This window comes from Balaenoptera ricei, chromosome 10, assembly GCF_028023285.1.
Source record: "Balaenoptera ricei isolate mBalRic1 chromosome 10, mBalRic1.hap2, whole genome shotgun sequence".
NCBI classification, from domain to species: domain Eukaryota; kingdom Metazoa; phylum Chordata; class Mammalia; order Artiodactyla; family Balaenopteridae; genus Balaenoptera; species Balaenoptera ricei.
Window position 1 is genome coordinate 57900073 of NC_082648.1, and position 25245 is coordinate 57925317.

Sequence of the window (25245 nt, forward strand, 5' to 3'; positions counted from 1 at the left end):
GGGAAGTACCAGGGCTCAGCTCCCCCCGAGAAAACGGGAAACCGACTCTGGCGGGTCGCGCGCGCTCAGCAACCCCTCCCCACCGACCGAGGCAGCTTGCCCAATTCCGGGACCGCCCCCTTCGCCGAGGCTGTCGGGCCCAGCCCCGCCCCCAATGGGCGGGGGCGGCGGGGATTGCGCGCGCAAAAGCCCGGATGGGCCGCGGCTTCCGGCGAGCTGCGCTCGGACGGCAGGGGGCGCGCATCCGGCGCACCTCGGCCAGCTCGGCATCTTTGGGGGCCTGTGCGGCCCGGTGTGACTGGAAGGAAAATGGAGCAAGACGCCTAGCCTGAGGGGTAGCTCTTACCCCTCTGACCGAGGTCCTGCCGCTTTCGCCGCTAGGAACCTCCTTCTCCTCCGGACCTAGTGCGTTCGAGCGCCCCGGCGGCCTGGGCCCGGCGAGTGGAATGGTCGCCGAGGCTCAGGGCGTCGGGCTTCCGCGCGCCCCGTGACGGGAACTAGGGAGCCTCGAGGGACAGCTCCCTCACCCACCCCGCCGACTCCGACTCCAGGCGCGGCAAACCCCAATTAGTGAGCAGCAGGTATCGGCCTGGAAGCGCGTGGGCAGTTCTGGGTTTGCTTTGTGACTTGGGTCTCCCCAGTCGCTGTCGCCCCCCGCCTGTGCCCCGCGCGCAGCCTTTGTGCATTTCGTGGTGGGGGGCGCCGGGCACATGGGTCTGTGGAGGTTTTGTTGGAAGGAGGCGAGGTTGTCGTCGCTCGGGAGGAGGGCGGGTTTTTGGGGCCGCGCTCCCAGCGGGCGGGGGTTTGGGAGGGGGTTCCGCGGGCACGGGGGTAAAGGTCAAGTGCGCGGGGGGCGCTGCAGGGGGCGGGGGGGGTGTCGTCAAAATAATGACAGGTGCCTGTTCGGTAGCTTGTATCTACCGGGCGCTACGTCTGGGCGAGATTGGACTGGTACTGGGGGCAGGTTGACTCAGCTTTTCCTGTGGGGCTGGTCAAGTTCGGACACGTTCCGCGTCGGCAGTAGAAGGAGCTAAGCCCTGACTTGTCTCCAGCTGGGGCTATTTAAACCATGCCTTTCTCCAGCTGTATTCACTGGCTGTTTGAGAGAGAGAGCCTGTGGTCACCGAGCTGTAGCATTTTCTGCTGATCCAGGTGAGGACCCACTTGCTAATAAAAGCATTATTTATCTCATTTCTATATGATTTGCCTTTTTTGTTTTTGTTTTTTTTTACAGGTGTTTCAGTATTTCAAGTTTTTATCGTGTGTTTTCTTTTCGTACTCGTAGGCAAATGTGCAATACCAACATGTCTGTGTCTACTGATGGTGCTGTAAGCACCTCACAGATTCCAGCTTCGGAACAAGAGACCCTGGTTGGTATTTTTGTCTCCGGTGTAACTTTAACAAAAATTTATTTTATGAGGTGATCAACTAGATTTCATAGACCCCAGTTATAGCATGGCTCTTAGTGAAGTTGTAGTACATAGCTTAAATTCCTGCCACTCAGGCATAACTGTGGAGCAAAAGTTAACTGTAAGAATCAATATTTATTTTCTTAGCTTTTTACCACACTGAATTAAAAGTCAATTTCGTTGTCTTCTTAAGTATGGATGCTGAAGTTATGTTTATTATATGACTTTTTTTTTTTCTGTTTTGACCTGTCAGTATTTAACTTTTGTAGAAGTCACAGAAATAATTCATGCTTATTGTAAAGATGTTAGGCATTACAGAAAAGTATAAACTAAAAACTGAAAATTCCAGTCTTCTGTTTTGACCATTTCTCCTTTTTAGATCTTTATCTGTGTGCATACCCACATATATATATGCACATGTGAGTTTTAATCTGTCGCGGTTCAGTTTGTTTTACTAAAATAGGATTATACTAGAGATGTTAAGCAAATAGCATCTATGTCAATCAATAAAACCTACAGAATTCTTTTTTAACAGCTGCATGGTAATGCACAGCATTAGTGTACCATTTAAGAAATTTACGCCTTTACTGATAGGTTTTCTAAAATTGCCTTTAGTTTTTGAGTATTACAGATGGTGCTGCTTTGCATATGTATCCTAACACAAGTGTTATGTGTAATAGTTTTCCTCTCTGTCAAAACTGAATATTATCACTATTATTTTGCCCTTTTTTGGCAAAAGGTATTATATTATTGTTTAAATGTGTATTTCCCTAATCTTTGGTGAAGTTGGGCATCACATCATTGGTTAAGTCATTTGTTTCTTTTGAGGTTTGCTTGGTCTTATCTATACACTTTTCTTTTAGGCTTATTGTATTTTTCTTAACAATTTGTAATAGTTCTCTGTGTTTCAAGTGTATTTAATTTTTATCATTTACAAATGTTAAAAATTAACTTTGCTTATTTGTTCTTTTTCTCATTGAGAACATTTTTATAAAGTAAAGTTTGACTTTTGCTGGCTTTTGAATTTCATATCATGTTTTGGAAGAACTCTCCCATCCCAAGATTATACAGATATACTGCTGTATTTTCTTCTAGTATTTTTTATTTTTACATCTAGATTTTTCTCATCTAGAATTTATCTTTCTGTTCTTAAATGTAAGATTAATAATGGTATTGTCTTTCATAGTAGTTTTCTTATTAATGGATGTCTTTTTAGTCAACAAAAAGCTGATGGCTTTCCATTGGAGACTTTTACTTTGAGTTGTTTTATGTAATTTGAAGTTAATATATATAAAATTTTAGGAGGGAAAAAAGTAACTTTTTCTGTTTTCTGGGCTAATTCATTCTTTAAATAGCCTGAGAGTAAAGCGCATGTGTAAGCCCATAGGAAAAAACATATGATCAGAACAATTAATGATTCAATACATTTATTGTATATTTTATAACTTTCAGTTATTAAATAATATTCTGTTGATTAACTGGAAATAGGCAGTTTTCTTAAATCTAGTTTTGAGGGTTAGATCCCCAACTGGGTTGCTGTCAGATTGCAAAGTTAGACAAGACGGGAGTATATTGAAGGGAGTGCGGAGGCACCAGTCTGTATAGGGGTGGCTGTGTAGTTGTAAAGATACTTGAGTTTTGAAGATTTTGATACAGCAACAGATAGGGAGAAAGAGCATAAACACATTACATCCCTGCCCCCTTGCCAGTTATTTTCTTAGTACAACTTGCAAAGCCTCTAGGTCAGAGGCAGGCAAACTACGGCCTATGTGCCAAATTTGGCCTGCTGCCTACTTTTGTGAATAAAGTTTTGCTGAAATGGAGCCACACCCATTGGTTTACATATAATTTACGCTTCTGAGTCATACTATCTGGTGAGAAAAGCTATAAACTGTTTACTGTCTGGCTCTTTAAAGAAAAAAATTGAACCCTGATCTAGTTGGCTGGCTCCTTCAATACAGGTCATATGTCTTATTTGTCATTTGTGTGTGTGTGCAGTATCCAGTGCTGTCTGGTGCATGGCAGAAGCTCAATAAATGTTTGTCAAGTAGATATTTAGAATGTAGACCAACTAAAAGGCAGCATGATATTATAGTAGGAAGAAAATGCTGGCTTGCAGTTGAGGGATGTGAGTCGCAGTCTCCACACCTGTTCTTAATTATCCGTGTCAGCTTGGGTTAAAGTTCCCCAGCCTTCAGGAACCTAATCTGTAGAAAGAAAAGATTGGTAAAAGCACCCACCGTAAAGATTTACTGTTTTCTCTCGTATTTTGTAATTTAGCTTATAGTAAGCTCATTGGGGTATTCCATTTACCATTGAGTTTGTAAGGTAATAAGCAGATGATAGAAATAGCTGGAGGGAAAAGAATAATTTTCACTGCCCTGGCATGGGTACTGTTTTTGATGGCAACTGATGATACTTGAGGATTCTGTGATTATTTGCATAATAATTAGATCCCAGCATTTTCTTCCCAAACACAGTCTGTGGTATTCAGTTTACATAGTCTATTACATTTAGTGAAAACATTATGACTTAGTTTTTGAGGTCTCTAACCTTGTGAGATAACATTGTGTTTGCTACCTTTATTGAAATTCTTTATGGATGAGTTTCCTGCAGGCTTATAGTTCTGGAATAATTTGGAAGTATAATAGCAACTCTTTGTCCTTTATAGGTTAGACCAAAGCCATTGCTTTTGAAGTTGTTGAAGTCTGTTGGTGCACAGAAGGACACCTATACTATGAAAGAGGTAAGCTGAACTAAGTTAAAAAGATAACTTAATGTCTTACTAGTTACATATAGCCACGGGGAGAAATTGGCCATATAGAGGGATTTTCAGTAAGCAGGAATATTAAGTATTGTGGTCATTTGGACTATAATTTGAAGCTGAAAATTCAGTTTATACTCGAATTTCATTTGTCAGCCAGGAACTCAGACAAAGGGAAACTCTTTAGGGGTTCTTAGCCATTTTGTGCTGTGAACCCACTTGACGCACTGGTAAAGTCTTAAGATTTAGCAGCAGATCTAATAAATGTAATTTGGAAGTAGTGAGGAGCATAACTGATATTTTGAGACGTTTACATCAAGCATAGTATGTATGATATGAAAAACGCTTGTGATTTTATTGGTGACAAAATCACAGTTATTGTTAATACTTTGTGATTTGTTGCCTATATTCATAATTGAAGGGCAAGCTAAATTTCAGTTAAAAGTTAGTGAAAATACAGACAAACATTTTTTTTCCCATCCAAATTAATGGACCCCCTGAATTCTATCCAAGGACTTATTGGGCATCCATGGATCCCAGGTTAAGAACTTCTGCACTAGAGATACATGAGTACAGTGTACTGATCTTTCTGGGATAGAGGTGAGCTGATTCGTGAACATATGTTCTATTTAATGGATACATTTCAATGTATTGTGCTCTAGCTTTAAATTTGTGCACAGAAGCATGCTGTTCATTGAGAGATGGGCCATCTTGGGGAAAATTTCGATGTGAATGAAATGTGCCTCTTCCCCATCTCTCACACTTAGTTTATGGGGCTCAGATTACTTAAAACACTGAAGGACCTTACATCAGGATAGTGGGCAGGAAAAGATTCCAGACCCTTTTCTTTTTTAACCACATTCAGAAGTTTCCTTATGGGATGTTTGGTAGAAAGAGTCTAGGTTCTCCTCCTTCTTCCTTTCCACTGTCTACCATCTCTTCCATCCATAGTCACATAGGAATATTCCTTTAAGTCTGAAGCCTGCTTAGCCATTTAAGTCTGTAGACGGTGCTTGCAGGGAAGTGTCAAGGTAAATGATGTTTTTGGGATGTTAACTTGGGTTTAACCTTACATTATCATTATATAACCAGTTAAGGAAACAAAAAAGTATGACTAATAGTAGGTAGAAATAAGGAGAAAATTGATCAAGGTCATCATAAAGACTTAGAATGCTTATATTAAATCGTGTAACAGGGATGTATATATTGTCTGACACAGTGTTCAGTTGTAGAATCTTTGTTCTGTGGTATGTGGGAGAGTAATGAAAGCTAGTATGGGGTAGTAGAAAGCACACTGGGCTAGAAGTCAGAAGACCGAGTCAGTTTCTTATTTCTCATGTGGTGATAACAATTCTAAGAAAAATCAGAAGAATGAGACAGTACTTGTAAAAGTACATTGTAAACTGTAAAACACCATATGTGTTTAGGTGGTTGTTAATAGGTTTGTATGTGGATGTCTTAAAAATGTATTGCCTACTTTGTTTTAATGGAGCACACAAAATATAATTTAACTGTATGTGCATGATTCAGGGTCATTATTTTGATTATTGTGTAGATTATAATGATATCTTTAAGGGTTTATTTCATTCACTGAATTCTCCCAAACTGTTGTGTAGATGTAATTGGTCATTGTCTTCTCATCTGTGATGACCTCAGAGGTTGTCGAGGTATATGGTGTGCAGGACTATTGACTAAATGACGCCAGGTCACTACTATATTTTAGTTGATGTTTTTGATTCTGCAACTTTTCATTGTAATCAGTGGTTTTGCATTTTGCTGCCTTTTCCTTTCTTCCTAATAAGTAGTACCTAGATATTTGGGCAAAGTTAAAGTCTGCCCAAAAAAAAAAAAAAAAAAAAGACACATTTTAAAGTTTAAGTAAATCAGAAGCAGTGTCTCTGCTTTGATCAAATTAAAAGAAAAATATATAAAATCAGCTTTTTTTTTTTTTTTTTAGGAGTACAAAATGGTTGTTATTTAGATGGTTATTGATGTGGTTGCTGGTTGTTTAACCCTCTTCAGATAAATGAGATGTTATTGAATGTATTTGAAACTAACATTTAATTTTCTTTAATGCTCAGAAATCGTATTTCTATTTCAGGTTATATTTTATCTTGGCCAGTATATTATGACTAAACGATTATATGATGAGAAACAACAGCATATTGTGTATTGTTCAAATGATCTTCTAGGGGATTTGTTTGGAGTGCCAAGCTTCTCTGTGAAAGAGCACAGGTAAGTTCTTTAGTCTATTGTAAAATGCCAGCTGGGCAAACATTTCAGTTCACCTCCATCCTTACTCCCTTTTGTCAGAGAAAATTGTTATAATATATATAAAAGATGCTGAAATTTAATTTCTTAGTAAAATAGCATATTACTTGAGAACCTGAGTTCTGGAATCTTACAAGCCTGGGTTTGAGACCCAGCTTAGTCATTTACTAGCTGTTAGACTAGGTAAATTGACTTACCCTCTTTAAGCCTTAAGTTTCCCCTGAATATGAAGTAGGAATAATATAAATACCTTATGTGGAGGTTATAAAGAGGCAATGTGTAAAAAGCATAGTGTTTGGCACATGGAAAGCATCTAAATATTAGCTACAGTAACTGCATATTAAAAAAATATTATTATTGCAGTCACTTCCAAAGACAGTCTTTATAATACCCTGTGGTAATGGCTTAAATTTGAGCCCTAGTTACTTTGGAGATCATTTTCTTTCTCATATGCCATTATGGCACTTAATCAACTGAATTTAACCCAGATAACATTTCTAGAATTACTCTACCAGGAACTGAAGACATTTTTTTTCAGTCATTCTTACTTTACATGTGGAATTCCTTGTTTCATTTTGTTAGTCTCTTTGTAGTGTATCTTAATTAATGAGAAGAATACTTTTCACCTGAAACATTTACCTAGATTCTACTAGTGTTTAATGCTCAATAATATTACAGCTAAAAAGATAATTAAGTGGGATATTTATAACTTTAAAATAACTTTATTATTATATGTATGTATTCATTATTGAATATTAAGAAAAGACAAAGCTAATGATAGGGGAAAAAAAGAGTGTAATTTGCCATTGAAAGGTATTTTTACTTGTTGTTTTTACAATATATTATGCACAGATGTGTTTTAACCCCATTGTGAACATACTATATTTAATTTCATCCTGCTTTTAAATTAATATACAAGCTTCTTTCCATTGACAGATATCTGTTTAATATTTATGTTATTTTATACTTGGCCTTGGGATATAAGCTCTAATTTTATAAGTTTAAGAAATAACTATATTGATAATTTTGCACCATCTGAGTATTGAATCTTGATAATGTTTGGAGCTGTAATTTCTGATACTGAAAGCACAAATTTAAAATTATCTTTGACTTGAATTCTAATGTGTTGAGAGGTTCAACACTGGGGAAACTACTGACTTGGGAAAAAGATATGAGTAGGAATATCGATTTTTTTTGTGAGTTTAAGGAGCTGTATCGTCAGTCCCAAGAATGAAAAAAATTAGTTGGGATTGGCACTTTCTCCTTAACCTTGAGAGTTAGAAATGATATCTTGTGACCAATAAATGTTCTCTAAAGTCATTAGTTGATAAAAAAGAAAAATGTACCATGACTTCATTGAGTATTGGCATAAATGAATTGTTTCCTTATGCTCCGGGAGGGCAGAGATTCGTTTTTATTTCATTCTTTGTTTTCCCCTATTTCTAGAACAGTGACTGGTACTCAGTCTGTATTAAATGACTGTATACTGCTCTATCTTTTAATAACTTTTCAGATCAAGGAAGAAAATCCATTAGATGATTGGTCTAAGGTTGATAAAAGTCAAAACTATAATGAAGTTCCTATATAATGGGTTTTGCATAACCTGCTACTTTTTTAGGCAGTCTTCGTCTATGCCCGGAGCTAGATAATTTCTTTTCTGTTTGAAAATAAGTATGTTAACCTGCCTCGTGTGTTCACACCAGTTCTCTGGGGACTTTTGCTAAAGTCTCAACAAGGCATGTTTCAGGAAATGGAGATGTGAAATCTTTGCACTAGGGAGACCTTAGTGATTATTAAAAGTGGCTGTGTTTAATCACTGTGCAATAATTATTATGGTGGTTTTTAGTGTCTAGAAGCTTATCAGTACTTGAATGTAGTGATTTAAACTTTGGGTTGTAGCACGATAGTTTATACTAATATGCATTTAAAAGTCTTGTTAAGTCTAGTTTAATACATTTTTAAAATGTACATCTCTTTTTTTTTCTCTCTACAAGGAAAATATATACAATGATTTATAGAAACTTGGTGGTAGTCAATCAGCAGGGTAAGTTCATTTTGAATTCCATAAGCATGTACTGTAAAAATATATTAAAGACATTCTGTGGATGTGCAGACATCTTATAATTGTGATTTTCTTTAAAAGTTGCTCTCATTGTATATTTAATTATAGTAAGGGTATGATAAATTTAACAGGAAGAAATACATATGAGCTAAAACAACAGAATACTAAGTTTCTTATGCACATTTATTTGCAGTGGATATTTAAATATCCTATTACATAAATTTAAGCCTTGGGATATCAGGTTAGAATTTGTTTTGAAAGGTAGATAATTTCAAAATCTTCTGCATAGTAGAGATAGGAGCAAACCTTGAAACGTTTTCAAAGGCTTTGGGAAGTAATACAGATACCTAGGTAGGGCCATTTGAATGGAAGGGTCCTTGTCTTGTGTGTTTTTTATAATAGACAAAACTTTGTTTACCAGTTTGTTCAGGTAAGTGCCATTTTACTTCCCTTCCTTTAGACTTGTAGTTCTTAACTGGTTATTTTTGGGTAACATACCCTGTTGATAATCTGATGAAAGTGCTAGGTTCTTATTCCATAATGATACACCTAAACATACACAGTGATATGCTGGTAAATGTTTAACAATCCACTCTCCAGGGGGAGAGACTTGATTTGCGGTTACTGGTTTCCATAATATAAATACCCTCACCATGACCATTTTCAGCCACAAACATGCAGTTGGGAAGAGGTGTACACAGTTTGCTTGGGAGTGCTGGTAGGAGCTGGCACTACAGGCTTTTTTTTTTTTTTTTACTTTATTTATTTATTTTTGGTTGCATTGGGTCTTTGATGCTGCGCGCGGGCTTTCTCTAGTTGCAGTGAGCAGGGGCTACTCTTTGTTGCGGTGTGCGGGCTTCTCATTGTGGTGGCTTCTCTTGTTGCGGAGCATGGGCTCTAGACACGCAGGCTTCAGTAGTTGCACCACAGGCTTCTTAAAGGCCATTCTTTTTTTAATTTTTGGTTGCGTTGGGTCTTTGTTGCTGTGCGCGGGCTTTCTCTAGTTGCGGTGAGCAGGGGCCACTCTTCGTTGCAGTGCATGGCCTTCTCATTGCGGTGGCTTCTCTTGTGGTGGAGCATGGGCTCTAGGTGCGCGGGCTTCGGTAGTTGTGGCTTGCGGACTCCAGAGCGCAGGCTCAGCAGTTATGGCACACGGGCTCAGTTGCTCTGCAGCATGTGGGATCTTCCCGGACCAGGCCTTGAACCCATGTCCCCTGCATTGGCAGGTGGGTTCTTAACCACTGCGCCACCAGGGAAGCCCGAAGTCCATTCTTGATCTATAATTAAGAATTGTTCTCAGAAGCTTGTTTACTTTACAGAACGAACTGACCACTCCTTAGTGCTCCCATTATTTCGTATCTAGATTTTATTGTTATATTACTTTGTTACACTTACTTATACAAGTGTGTCCTATTCAGGTTTGCAGTCTGCATTACACAGTACAGTGTTTATTAATACGATGTTTAGTAAATTTGTTGAATTGAATACTTATTCTTCCAAAGTTAGGATTTAAGACCCAGAAAAGGGCATCACCGTCTTATCCCAGAATAGAAGTAATTATTAGGCTGGTGACTTGACATTTTGTTTTACAAAGCCCTTTACAAAAAAAAAAAAATCAAAAAAAGGCAATCAAATCAAAGGAAATCAAATGAAGGCAAATAAACAACTGCAGTATCTGTTGTAGTATTTTCAGTTTTCTGAAGTATTATTATCCCTGATGTATTCATTCATTCATTTAAATCTTGGTTGATTCCTAGGAAAATTATATTAATGAGATGGTAACCTGTAGATTACTTATGTTATTTCCATTCTGAGTTTGTTTCAGGTTTTAGTTTAATATAATTAACTTCAGAACTCCTATATCATTGTTCTCAAACTTGTCACACCTAGTGCTTCCTTTTTATTACATCTGTTTTGTAACATCTCTTATACTAAAACAAAATATAACCTACTTATATGGACAACTTAAATCAGTATAATACCTTGCCCATAATATAAAAAATAAATAAACTCTTATGATAATGCATATAATTTCAAAATGTTAATACTCAGAGCGGGCTTCAGTGTTAAGACGAAAATGTTTCCAAGGGAGTAGTAAAGGGTATTTGATTATGATCTTAGGTGATGGTATATATCCCACATCTGAAATTTTGACTAGAGCTCCAAGTCTGTACATCCACATACAGACTAAACCTACCTACCTGAAAGTTTTATCCACTTTTCAGTTTGTTATCTTCCCATCCAAATCTGTTCATCATCTGAAGTTTGAATGATACTACCCATTTATCCACCCAAGGTAGAATCTTGGAATTCTTGACTCCTTTCTCCCTTGCCTTGTATGTCAGACACCAGGTTTTTGTCAGTTTTTACCTTTTTAATTTCTCTGGAATTGATCTTTTTTCCTTGTCTTAGTTTAGACTTTAATGCTTTTCATTTGTGTTATTGCAGTTGCTAATACTGGTTTCCCTGCCTCTGTTCTCTTTTTTCTCCTATTTTGGCAGAGGGAGTTGTCACTCTTCTGCTTATAGTGACCATTTAGGGGTTCCTTATCTCTCGATGGGTGTAAAGTACTTGCTGTGAACTAGCAAATCAATTTTATCTCTTAGATTAAACCTTTTTAATGGTGCGTGGCTGGAGCAGTGCCTTAGGGAGGAATGTGAAGTATTAGCTGGGAAGGTTGCAGTGATTTGGGATTGGTGGCAGGAGTATTGCTTGTTGATATCTTTGTGCTGTTTAGCAAGACAGGCAGGATCCTTTATGATCCTGCTTACATTCCCATAGTAATGAAGTACCTGTAGTTCCTGCAACAAACACTGGTAGTTCACTTCTGAATGCTTTTTTCACAGTGTTTCCTCAGTCTGGAATAGCCTTTCCCAGTCGTACTTCCACATATTCTACTATGAAACCCCTCCTGATTGCTTGTTACTCAGACCTTGCCGCATCTCTACCAAATAACCATTGCTTCGTCTTCTCCATTAATTTATCTTATAATACTTCTTTTAGTGTGCTTATTTTATTGTACTTTATAATTATTCTTATGTATCTTCTATATTAAAATTGAATTATCTATTTACATCTCTAGTATTCAGCAAAGGATGGCACTTGGGAGACTACACGTTCAGTGTTGGTTAAAAGGTTAAATTGTATGAGGAGTTTGTTCTGGATAACATCTATTGAATAACCCTTGCTTTCCTAGTTTGTGATTCTTTGTTTTTCTTTTCTGTCAGAACCATCAGATTCAGGCACATCTGTGAGTGAAAACAGGTGTCACCTTGAAGGTGGGAGTGTTCAAAAGGTAATCTTGAACTCATTCTACTTTGATGTTTCTTGAAAATTGGGAGTGTTTAAAACAATGAATTTTTAGCTTCTTGGTGTTATAAGTTTGTGGGTTTATTTTTGTTTTTTCTCCCTTGAATGCTTAGGACCTTGTGCAAGAGCTACAGGAAGAGAAACCTTCATCTTCAGATTTGGTTTCTAGACCATCTACCTCATCTAGAAGGAGAGCAGTTAGTGAGACAGGTATATATGAATATTTAACTGGCACTTTCAAACAGCTTTTCAGTGTTCATTCTTTACTGAAATTAGTGCATTTAGGCTTAATGAAATTGTGCTTTTTTGGTTTAGATGAATGAATTTGAGTTTCTTATTTTTATATGATTTATTTGGTTTACAAATTGCTTCCTTAGCAACATTTTTCTGGTTGACTACAGCAGGCACAGTTTACTGTGTCCTGCTGGATTTTATAGTTAGCCAGCTCTTTGCTGTGCACGATAACAGAGGACAAGGATATAAACTCTATTTTAGTCATCATTCTTAGTCACCTTAGCAGTTAAAGTATTTGTTGTTTCTAATAAATAAAACACACCAATGAGTTTAAAAACAGAGAAATAGCATCTTAGAAATGAGGACGAGGTAAAGAAAATAGCTGAGAGCATTTTTAACAGAGAAAAGAGTAGAGGAGGAGGCGGTTGCCTGATGAAAGTTATGATAACTAAAACTGTATGATTCAGGTGAAAAAAAAGAGTTTGGCAAATCAGTGAAGTAGAATAGATAAACCCAGAGTAGAGTTTTGTACATGAGGGCAAAGGGCAGCAAGTGCAGAGTAAATACATGGGAGTAGAACAAATGGTTATTTGGGGGGATAAAAATCAAGTTATATCTGTGCCTTATGCCAAAATGAATACTAAATGAGTTTAAAAGATAGATGAGTTTAAAAGATAAATGAAAAAAATTACAACATATTGAAATAGATTTACTTTAAATTTGACAGTGTTAATATCCTTATTATAAGTTTCCAAAAGTCAATAAGAAAAGTATTAAAAATCCAACTTGCAAAAAAAAGTTTTTTCATAGTAAATAGAAATGACTGATAAATATGAGGAGGAGTGGATTTTAGTGATTTAGGTTTATAGGTAACAAAAAAATGCAAAAAAGGTGTCTTTTCTGGTCTTTCACATTAGGAAAGATGATTTTTTTTTTTTTAACTTATCCTTGCTAACTGTGTTGGCACTGATGCACTGTTGGTGTATCAGTTGGTGTAAATTGGTTAACCTTCATGAATTATAAAAAGGCTTGGCGTTCTTACCATTATCACAGCAATCCACTTCTAGGAATCTATCCTAAGGATATAATCAGAAATGCAAAGATTATATGTAGAGATATTAATTTTAGCATTATTCATAGTTGAAAACATATATGATGCTAGAGAATGTCATCACTCTAGTCCAGGCCATTGTCATCTCTTACTGAGACCACTGCAGCAGCTTCTGATTTTCTGTTTCTAGTTACTTGCTCTTTCTGTCCTTCATCGCAGTACCAAAAGGGATCATAAAAGGTAAATTGGATTGTGTCACTTCCCCACTTTGTTTATTTACCATTGACCTTCAAATAAAACTCACACTTTCATGTTGGCTTACAAGGCCCTGATCTACCTTTAATCTGGTTTTTGGCCTTTTTCCCCACCTTCACTGTGTTTTAACTGCACTGATTGGTTCCTCAAACAAGTCAGCATTCTTTCCTGCTTTAAGGCTGTTTGCACAGTTTTTTTCTGCCAGAAGTTCTTCTACCTCAGTCTTGTAAGACCAGCTCCTCATTTTTCTATTTTTGCTTAATTATTACTTTCTCAGAGAGGCTGTCCCTAACCACCCGGAAAAGTGGATCCCCTCTTGTTATTCTTTCCCTTAGCACCCTGCTTGTTTCCTTCATAGCACTCATTATAGCTTGTAAATGATCGTATTTTGGTTGCCTTGATGTTTGAACGTAAACTTCCTCTGGTGGTAGGGATGATGGCTGACTTCATTTTTGTATACCCACTGCCTAGCACTGTGCCAGACAGAAAGAAGGTGCTCAGATTTGTGGACTGAATGGTTCAATTATGATGAACCTATATTATGGATACCATATTCTGCAGCCATTAAAAATAATGTAAAAGAATGTTTAAGAAAAAACAACCCCTGGGAACTCCCTGGCAGTCCAGTGGTTAGGACTCAGTGCTTTCACTGCAGGGGCCTGGTTTTGATCCCCGGGTGGGGAACTAAGATCTTGCAAGCCATGTGGCATGGCCAAAGGAAAAAAAAAGAGAACAACCCCAAATTGTACATATAGTGTGATATAAATATGTTTTTTAGACGGAAATAAATTTTTTAAATGACAGCTGGAAAATTATTATGCTAAAATGTTAATAGTAGTTATCTCAATGGTAATATTATAGATGATTTACATTTAAATTTTTTTCTATTTTTTAGAGAGTTCTACTATGAGTAATATAATACTTTAATAATCAGAAAAAAGCCCCAAATGTTATTAATAGAGTTAAAAAATATAGATCAACAGCATGGTTTTGGCCTTCTAGCCCACATCTTTCAACCAAGATCACCTTTTCTTATAGGGAATACAAACATTAGTAACTTAGATCAAGAACTTGTGATCTTGTAGAGATAAATACAAAATTAAAGTAGAGGATATAAGCGTGTTTTGGGAATTCAGAGGAAGAAGAGATAACTTCTGACTAGGAAGGTCAAGAGAGGGAAATGGAGTGAGCAAAGGTGTGAGCTGTACCTGTTTCAGGCATATGGATTATATTTAATCTCATAACCCTATTAGATACTTAACATGTAAGGCTGCAGTGAGCACCCTTGCTCATAAATCCTTAAATGATTATGCAGATATTTGTCTAGGATAGAGAAACTGCCCATAAAATGTTACACTGTTTTGCATTTTTACCAGTAGTGTATAGAGACTGTCTCTCATTTTAAGTTTTGTCATTCTCATGGGTGTAAGTAAGTAACATGGTATCTCATTTCAATTTGCATTTCCTTGATCACTAGGAGGTAAGCCATTTTTTCATGTGTTTATTAGTCATTTGTGTTTTATGCATTGCCCTTTCATATCTTTGACTTTTTTTAAAATTAAGTTTGTCTTTTACTTGGTTGGTAGGAGGACTTTGTATAAAGTGGATATTAACCATTTTCTATTATATGTTGCAGATTTTTTTTAGTCTGACATTTGCCTTTTAACTTTTTTTTTATAGTATTTTATTTTGCCATGTAAGCCTTAAGTAACTAACTTAATCTTGATAGTCTTTTTCTTGAGGGCTTTGTAGTGTCACATCATACTTTCCCACCCTGGTATATTCTCTTATATAAGTAGTTGGATGGTTTTGTTCCTTGTGTTTGGTTTTTAATCCACTTGGAATTTATTTTTATGTCTGGTGTAAGGTAGGACTCTCATTTATGTTCCTGACAGATTTGGTAACATTCTCACTTTAAGTCAGAGATAATTTCTTATTTAAAATAAAATGGACCAGGGACTTCCTGGCCGTCCACTGGTTAAGACTCCGTGCTTCCGCAGGGGGTGCAGGTTCGATCCCTGGTTGGAGAACTAAGATCCCTCATGCCGCGTGGCCACAAACTAAATAAATAAAATAAAATGGACCAGTTTTAACTGGTTTTGATTCCTGTTGAAAATACTGGATACTAAGGAAATTGAAACATTAGGAATACCTTCTAAGTAAGTTAAACAGTTTTGGTTCTTTCCAGGAAAAAAAGTGAAATCTTATATCCTAAATTTTGATTTTGACAGAAAAATCGTAGACTGGTTAATAAAAGGTCTAGATGGATTAAATTAATTGTGAGTTGATAAAGTTCTGAAACAAGCTTAAAAAGCTTTTAAAAATGTAGTGTTCTGCTGTAACTCTAAGTTGGACAGATCCAATAAGAGTGTTGACTTTTGAAACAGTAATTCACTATTTTTCTCTGTTTAATTTCACTGAAACAATTTTAGTACAGATAGGTAACTTAAGACAGCTCAATTTCTAAATACATTACAGTATAGCAATTTAATTAACTTGTTTTTCTTTACATATTCAGAAGAAAATTCAGATGAATTACCTGGTGAACGACAAAGAAAGCGCCACAAATCTGATAATATTTCCCTTTCCTTTGATGAAAGCCTTGCTCTGTGTGTAATAAGGGAGATATGTTGTGAAAGAAGCAGTAGCAGTGAATCGACAGGGACTCCGTCAAATCCGGTAATCCTCTCATTTTAAATAAAACAGGACTCTCTTATTTTTAAAGTCTAGTTCTGGCAGTCCTAATAAGCATCCAGATAGAATGCATATGTATGATATGTGATTGCTGCTTGATTGCTGCTATACACTTGGTAAAATTTTCTTTCAAATGAAACTGTATAGATCTTCCCCACTCCCAACCCCGGGTTTGGGGAGAAGGGTGGAAGATAATGGAGTTGCACTGGAGTGTGCTGGTAAAATTAGTACCAATGTTAGTTATTAATGTCACCCTACGTATTGGAGAACCTTTGTGGGCCACTGCACCAAAGATACCTTAAGATTCTAAGCAATTTTGTCTCGCATATTTAGAGTAAAAATATCTTATTACAGCTCTCAGCAAGTAAGTGAACATAGCCTGATCTCCACATTTGCCATACGTAGGTCTAGACATCAGGGAAGGTCTTTTTAATAAGACTGAAATATTGGTATATTATTGCATGCATGATGGGAAAGTATCAGTACTTTTTGATCATTGATACAATATTCCAAAGTATTAGCCAGCATTAACATTCTTAAGAGATATCACTGAAGGAAGTTTTATAAAGAAGTTTTTGCTAACAAGAATGCTTGACAAATGGAATGTTTTCTTTCTTGTCATTACACATTTGTCTTTAAAATGTTATTAAAATTGGGATCTTTATTGTAATATGGCAACATCTCATGGTGATTATTCTGGATATTAGTGATTATTTTATAGTTCTCTAGAAGATGTAAAGGATTGAACCAATTGTGATAGTAACCATATTCTTTTTATGTATTCTTTATTATCTTTACATTTTTTTTCTTCCAAAGCAGTGATTTTATGGATGCAGAGGCGCCTTCTAGAGTTAGTATTTAATAGAGCTGTTACTCATGTAGGCCACTAGATGGCATGGTGAGCTCCTCCAAGAGCAAGTTCTTCATTCAGTAGATATTTGTGTCTTTTCTATGCCAGGTTCCATTTGGCACTGGAGATACAGTGGTGGTCAAGGTAGTTATGATCCCTGCCCTCATTGGGAGATAGGTCATCAGCAATCAAACAAATAATTAAAACAGTGAATAAATGCTATGAAAAATATACAGGTTCTTGAGAGCAAATATGTGTGATCTAAAAATTGAATCCAATTAAATAAAACTTGATGTGTCACCAACTTCATGTTTGGATAATTTTATTCCTTACGAATGGTTTTAATACAACGACTATGCACCATTTAAACTTATGGTCTTTGTTAAAGTTGTTTCAGAATTCTAGCTAAATGGTATTAAAAGTCCTTGTTCTTTCTACCTGGGACACTGCCTTGTTATCAAAGCAGTATAGAGGGTATTTCTTTTTGTTAGTCCTATTCTACGCTCTCTTCTAAAAATCCTCTCTATTAAAGATCTGTTGTTTTTCAGGCAAAGTCCCTAGTTGTGAAAGCTTTTGGTAAGGCTAATTTTTTTCCTTCATTTTAGCTTACGTCACATTATTTGGTCTTGTCATTCACCAATTTGTGAAGGGAGTTACAGGAAAGTGCATTTGCCTCCCATCTTTTCTTTCTTTTGGGTTTAATACATTGGGAGAACTAAGGCTATATTCTAGGCTCTATACCAGGCAATTAACATATTTTATCACCTCAGCAGCCTCAAACTCCATTTATAGATGGGAAAACTAAGACTTGGGTGTTTCAAATAACTTGTTTAAGATCACATAACTAGTAATTGTCACAGTTGGAATTCAGAAAAACAGGGATTTTAAGATCTTTCCAGATCAAGCCTGTCTGATACTTTTTAAATATACAGTATTTAAAAGTTTTTAGGTTTTTCTTTTTTGAACATTAGCTAAAACTTTTTTTTTAAATTTGTTTATTTTTGTCTGCGTTGGGTCTTCACTGCTATGCGAGGCCTTTCTCTAGTTGCAGCGAGCTGGGGCTGTGCGCGGGCTTCTCGTTGCCATGGCTTCTCTTGTTGTGGAGCACAGGCTCTAGGTGCGCAGGCTTCAGTAGTTGTGGCTCACGGGCTCTGGAGCGCAGGCTCAGTAGTTGTGGCGCACAGGCGTAGTTACTCTGCAGCATGTGGGATCTTCCCGGACCAGGGCTCGAACCTGTGTCCCCTGCATTAGCAGGCGGATTCTTAACCACTGCACCACCAGGGAAGTCCTGAAAACTACTTTTAATTTTGCTTTCTTCATAGAACCCTAGAATAGGAGTGGGCAAACTTTTTCTGTAAAGGGATGGATAATAACTATTAGGGGCTTTGCAGGCCATATGGTATCTGTTTCAGGTACTCAGCTCTACGGCTGTGAGGCAAAAACGGCCATAGACAACAAGTCTAATAGACAACGGGCACGGGTGTGTTCAGGAAAACTTTATTTATAAAAATAGATGGGTGGTGAGGCACAGTTTGCTGACTCCTGCCATAGAAGATGCTTTCTGAGACTTAATGTTTATCGTGATTTTTACCCCCTTATTCTAAACATAGTACACTAAAGCCTAGTTAATTGAAGTGTCCAGTTTCTTAGGTTATTAGAGCTGTTATTGTATTCTAGCTTGACTTGTGAATTTAATGTGATTGTTAATAGAGCCTTTTTTTTTAGGAATTAGAACTGCAGTTCAATGAATGTTGCTTTTACTACTACTTTCCTATCATCACAGTTTAAAACAGTCTTTTGACCTCAGTGGTTGTAAAATAAATACCTTGTTTTTGTTTTTATAAATGATGGGAATATTAGAGATCATTTAATCCAAACTCATGTGTCATAGATGAAATAGCTATGGCCTTTACAAGTTAAATATGTCTAGGTTGAAAGTTACTTTGGTGGCAAATCTAGAATAAGAATGTATGTATCCTGACTACTAGACCAAAGTACTTTTTCTGGTTCTAGCCTTCTTCTTTGTGTATGTTCCTACCCTTAGCCACTGATGGCAAATATTATGGGACTGAAGGTTCTCTTAGGTTCTTATACTATTAATCAGTTTTAAAATGAATCACATGAGCAAATACAGAATTTTAAAAATAGATTTAAAAAATTATATCTCAAAGCTCTTCCAAAGAAATTATTCTCAAAGTTCATTAAACATAAATCATAATTATTGTATGTGTTGTAGCTACTAGCATTCTACCAGTTGGAAGATATAAAGATGATTGAGACATGGTCTTAACTCTTACAGTATGTATAATTCAGATAAGAAATGTGTGCAAAATTATGTTTTGTGAAATTTGTGTGTGGAAATATATAATACTCAATAATATAAGTAGTACAGATAATTAAAGGTGGGGAGTGCTCTTTTAGTTATAGTATTGACAAAGGCTTTGGCAAAAAAGGATGAGCAGAATTTGAAAACTGTGAAGTTATTCCAGCTAGAGAGGGAAGGTGTGGAAGTTGAAGTTTGGTTTAGGAAACAATTTAGATCTGGTTAATGTTCTTGTTTAGTGGGGGTAGGGGGGTGTCTAGTTGGATATAATATGAAAATGTTAATATAGACTTCCTGTATGTACCTTGAATGCCAAGGGAATTTGGCCTTTTCTTTTATATAATGGGGTTTTGAACAGAGAAAATATTTATCTAATCATAACCCAAAAGCTTAACCTAGTGTCAGTGTGCAGGATGGAACTGAGGGGGAATTAGGTGCACAGGGAAGAGTTAAGCTGTTACAGGCCAACAGGTAATGTACATTAAGTCACTTTTTTTCCCCCTCGATTTTAGGATCTTGATGCTGGTGTAAGTGAACATTCAGGTGATTGGTTGGATCAGGATTCAGTTTCAGATCAATTCAGTGTAGAATTTGAAGTTGAGTCTCTTGATTCAGAAGATTATAGCCTTAGTGAAGAAGGACAAGAACTCTCAGATGAAGATGATGAGGTAGTTTTTTTTTCTGATTATATTTTAAAGTTCTTAAATACTTTCCATATTCGTTGACTGATGAGATTGAAATAATAATGTATTCAGATTTCGCATCACAATCTTTGACTCTTGATTTATTCAAACTAGAATATTGGTTTGAGGACTTGAGGCTTTGTAATTCCTTGTTGTCTTATTTATATTTTTAAAAATTAATGTCAAGAATTCAGTAGGCCTTAATGAGCATTCTTACAATAGTCTACTCGTTTTTAAAAATATTTAATTCAATTCTCCTTTTTCATTTTTAATTTATAAAAAAGTAAAACACACATGCAGTTAAAAGTCACATACTATCACCAGATCTGTTTCCTGGAAGTGACCAGCTTCAACATTTCTAGCTATTTCACTGTAATTTAATACTTCCATATTTATAAAACAAAAATGCTTGTACTGAATATTTTACTTTATTCATTTTAAACATCCCTGTATGTTGACTTTTTACCATAGTGGGTGAGGATTTTACTGTCCTCCATTTCTCCCCCTTTATATTCACTCATTCCATGGGACCTTTGTCTCAGATTTCTCATATATAACATAATTGGACCTCGGTATTTGCGAGTTCCACATTGGCGGATTCAACCAAGTGCAGATTGGAAATACTGGAGTAAAAAAAAAAAATTCCAGAAAGTTCCAAAATGCAAAACTTGAATTTGCTGTGGGCCATCAACTATTTACATAGCATTTACGTTGTATTTACAGCTTTTCACATGGCACTTATATTAGGTATTATAAGTAATCTATGATGATTTGAAGTGTAGGGGAGGATGTGCATAGATTGTATGCGAATACTATGCCATCTTACATAAGGGACTTGGGCATCTGCAGATTTAGGTATCCTTGGGGGTCCTGGAACCAGTCTGCCCACAGATACAGAGGGATGACTGAGTACATGTTGTTTGTTTAGGACTTATCACTAAGAAGCCTTACTGGTTGAAGAAAAAAGGTGATGAATTGATGCTAATGGTTTTTTTTTGTTTGTTTTTCTTTTTCTTTTTCTTAGGTATATCGAGTTACTGTGTATCAGGCAGGGGAGAGTGATACAGATTCATTTGAAGAAGATCCTGAAATTTCCTTAGCTGTAAGTATACATTTACTTTTTCAAGGAATCAAACAATAACATTGAAGTCAAGATTAGAAAAATATGTCTAGTCTACTACTTGACATGAGGTAGTTTTTATAAAGTTAACATTTTTTTTTTAAGTTTTAATGATTTAAAATATTTTTGTTCTTTTATTGGGTTGGGATCTGTTGCTATACTTTTTAGTTTTTTTGTGTTGGAATTTGAACTTTTGAAGAACTTCATTATGGAAAATTTTGGGTATGTACAGCATAGAGAATAGTATAATGTATCTCCATTGTACTTATCACTCAGGTCTAACAGTTACCAACATTTTGCCAATCTTATCAAATATGAATATCATATTGATTTGTATTAGAAAATGTGGTGGGATTTTCTATTAAAGAAATCTGGACTTAAACATTTACATTGCATGCTTCACAGGGTTCCTCAGGTATTGGATGTGTGTTTTTTTAACTAAATATCATTGCTTTAATTTTTGTTCTTAATACTGCCTTTTGTTATATTTGGATAGGAAATCTCATTTTTCTCTTTCTGAGATAGAAACAATTATTAATTATCCAAATACTAAAAAGGAGGAGAAATTGTAAAATCTTAGGAAAATATTTTGCTATATTAGAAAATAATTCAAGTAACTAGTTGAGTCATTTGATGTCAGGCTGAGTGAAATGTTTTAGACATAGATCTTGTAATTTATCGGACTCTTGAAGCACTTTCTTCCCGTATTACAAGACCTTTGTCTTTGGTTTTATCATTTAGTAGATAACCTGCTTTTACAACTTGAGAGAACCATTGTGGGAGAATGAATAGTTTCCACCCTTATTGCTAATATCTTATGTCATTTGTCAGGCAACTTAAAAATGGTTACATTATTCATGGCAAGTTTGGAAGGACCTCTTATGGCAAGTTTTACATGTACAGTGTCCTCAGGCAAAAACCATGCTTCTCGTAAGGCAGGGAGATAAGGATATGTTCAGTAAAGAGGCTTGGAATGTGGGGGAGTTTGTTATCCAGATTGCATAGTGGGTGGAAAGGTTTGGGAAATAAGTTGGAATAAGGATGAAGCAATGAGCAGTTACAGAGACGAGAACACAGAAAAGGATAGACAAGTAAGGGGCATACATTTTGGATAGTGACAAGGATGGCAGAGTTTAGCTGGCCGTGATTGCTGAAAAGAATGTTTTAGCATTTCCTTTGTGGGTGAAGTTAGGGAACACCCAGTTGAGCCCTGGTTTTAGAGCACTTCTAAGAGAGTCTTAGTCAATGGCAGACTTGTTGATAGTTTTGTCTAGATTGATTTGGTGGACTGGGCACCGTATCAGGTTTGAGCCTTTAAGGCAGTGGAGTGGGTACAGGCCTCATTACAGAGAAGATCCCATAGCACTTGCTTCAGTGAAATGAACCAACGCTGTCCTTGAACAGATAACTTTACAGGTACATGGTTAAGGTCATGGTGAATACGTTTTTCATTTTAGAATTCTTAGCATAGTTTGGCTGGGAAAAAAATGTATTTACAAGCTCATGCTTGAGGAAAGACTGTTGAGTGCTTTATATAAGACATGGAATGCTGAAAATTGAGCTGTATGATACATTTTACCTTAGACATATTGAACAAGTTGCTAGCGTTGCTGTGACTGGTTATTGAAGGGTTACAGAAGCTAACTGTCTTGTTTCCTTGAAGGACTATTGGAAGTGTACTTCATGCAGTGAAATGAATCCTCCCCTTCCACCTCATTGCAACAGATGTTGGGCCCTTCGTGAAAATTGGCTTCCTGAAGATAAAGGGAAAGATAAAGGGAAAATGTCTGAGAAAGCCAAACTAGAAAACTCAGCACAAGTAGAAGAGGGCTTTGATGTCCCTGACTGTAAGAAATCTACAGTGAATGATTCCAAAGAATCATGTGTTGAGGAAAATGATGATAAGATCACACAAGCCTCCCTATCCCAAGAAAGTGAGGACTATTCTCAGCCATCAACTTCTAATAGTATCATTTATAGTAGCCAAGAAGATGTCAAAGAGTTTGAGAGGGAAGAAACACAAGACAAAGAAGAAAGTGTGGAATCTAGTTTTCCTCTTAATGCCATTGAACCTTGTGTGATTTGCCAAGGTCGACCTAAAAACGGTTGCATCGTCCATGGCAAAACAGGACATCTTATGGCATGCTTTACATGTGCAAAGAAGCTAAAAAAAAGGAATAAGCCCTGCCCCGTATGCAGACAACCAATTCAAATGATTGTGCTAACTTATTTCCCCTAGTTGAACTACCTATAAAAGTAGAATTATATATTTCTAACTATATAAACCCCAAAATTTAGACATGAAATTTATTTTTATTTTTTTAGCTGTATCAAAGCAAGAAAGTATCTTACTACATGTAGATTTCTCCCAGTAGTGAATAGTTACTTCCTTTTAGGAAAATGCCCCTTCTGTTGATATTTTATATTTGGGTTTTAATGTAATTTGGATTGGATATAGAGTTCATCCTTTGCCCCTCTACCCCTTTTTTTTTTTTGGGCTGCACTGCTCCACATGTGGATCTTAGTTCCCCAACCAGGGATCAAACCCGCGCCCCCTGCAGTGGTAGTGCAGAGTCTTAACCACTGTACCGTCAGGGAAATTCCTACCGCTCATTATTTTAAATAATTTCCACTTTCTCTTAAATGAGAAGTATCTTACCTTTTAAAAAATATATAAGTAGGACATTTAAATGTAACTTATTCAGTACCTTTCATGTAAGGAGGAAAAGTTCGTGTGAAAGATTTAATATTTAAATTTTACATACTCTTAAACTTTCCAATCCTTAGTTTCTCTAGTCTTTCAGAGCCTCTTAAAATATAAGTCCTCTACATACAAACCTTCAAATTGCCAACTTTCAAAGATGTGAACGTGAGCTGGCATGTCCAGTCACGAAAGGTCACGTGAGTGGAGTACATTGTCACGTGCGTGCATCCTCTACAAATGGTTGTGCTTTTGTGTACTTTATAGAGTACAGTAGTATAGTATCTTTATTTCAAGCCCAGGATGTCCGGAAGCAAGCATAAAAGCAGCAGTGATGTAGCTGGTACTGCTGATGGAAACAAAAGTGAAAATAATTGAGAGAGTGGAGTGACAAGAGGAAGAAGTAACAGAAGAACCACAGAGATTCACGACGCAGAAAATGGCAAGGGTTTTTTCTTTATTTGAGGAGGCACTGTTAGTTTTTGAGGCACAGGACCCGAACGTAGAATGGTACACGAAGGTTGCAGCAGCCATTCAGAATGCAGTCCAGTGCTACCGTGTTACCTATGAGGAGAAAAAAAGAGCTACTACCCAGACATCATGGGATCGTTTTTTCAAGAGGGTAGGTAGAATTGAATCCAGCAAGGAACCAGAACCTGTGCCATCAGCGTCTGGTGTGAGTGAAATTGCAGCTTGCCCTCATCTCCTGTTGCTGACAATCCTTCAGCTCTGTCATCTCCCACCTCCTCTCCCTCCTCCAGTCAGTAACTCTTCTTGCCTGTTCACTTGATGCTAGCCCCTGTATGCCAGCTGTTGTACTGTACTACTGTACTTTACAAGGTACTGTACTGTAAGATTAAAAATGTTTTCTTTATTTTTTGTGTTTGTTTTTTATGTGTTATTTGTGTGAAAAGATTATAAACCTATTACAGTACAGTACTATATAGCCGATTGTGTTAGTTGTGTTAGGGCTAATTTTGTTGGACTTACAAACAGATTGGACTTAGGAACGGGCTGTCGGAACTGAACTCGTTTGTTGCAGGGGACTTACTGTATTCTTTCTAGATAAAAGAAATAGGTAGATCGTTTTGGTGCTATGTAAGTAGCACTTACATATTTCTCATTCTCCAGTCTCTTTGATATGGTAAGGGATATAATAAACAGAAGGACTGTTTGTTTTTATACTAGCTGAAATTGTCCTAACTTCTCTCTAAATTGTCCAAAAATTATAAGAATGACATCCTATAAGAATGACAGGATCAGAACATAAAATTCTGAAATAACTCTCAAACTGCATAGATTAACATCTTGATTTATATTAAATCTTCAACGAAATAGTGGAAAATAACAACTTTGATTTAAGGTCCCAGTGTATTTCTCCCATATATGTCAGTCGTACATACTCAGGTGAGGACAATAAAATTAACTGAGCTGTGAGTTTAGAATAGAACTGAGGGATAATTTTGCACAGCAAGTTTGTGTGCCAGTTACAGAACATTGTATTAAACTTTAAAAACAA

The 25245-nt window shown here is 36.6% G+C and overlaps 1 protein-coding gene across 4 annotated transcripts; it reads left to right on the top strand.

The window, feature by feature from the left end:
* Nucleotides 1-219: 219 nt before the first annotated feature.
* Nucleotides 220-24600, top strand: MDM2 (MDM2 proto-oncogene). Of its 4 annotated transcripts, none has more exons than XM_059936444.1 (12): nt 220-581; nt 911-1152; nt 1286-1370; nt 4081-4155; nt 6275-6408; nt 8439-8488; nt 11734-11801; nt 11929-12025; nt 15874-16034; nt 19735-19890; nt 20930-21007; nt 22689-24600. In XM_059936444.1, the coding sequence occupies exons 3-12, from the start codon at nt 1290-1292 to the stop codon at nt 23262-23264; spliced, it is 1476 nt and encodes a 491-aa protein (XP_059792427.1). In that variant the 5' UTR covers nt 220-581; nt 911-1152; nt 1286-1289; the 3' UTR covers nt 23265-24600. The 4 variants fall into 4 exon arrangements, with proteins under 4 accessions (XP_059792427.1, XP_059792429.1, XP_059792430.1 ...); XM_059936446.1 differs by having other exon boundaries at nt 1084-1152; XM_059936447.1 differs by lacking the exon at nt 911-1152 and having other exon boundaries at nt 1235-1370.
* Nucleotides 24601-25245: the final 645 nt, after the last annotated feature.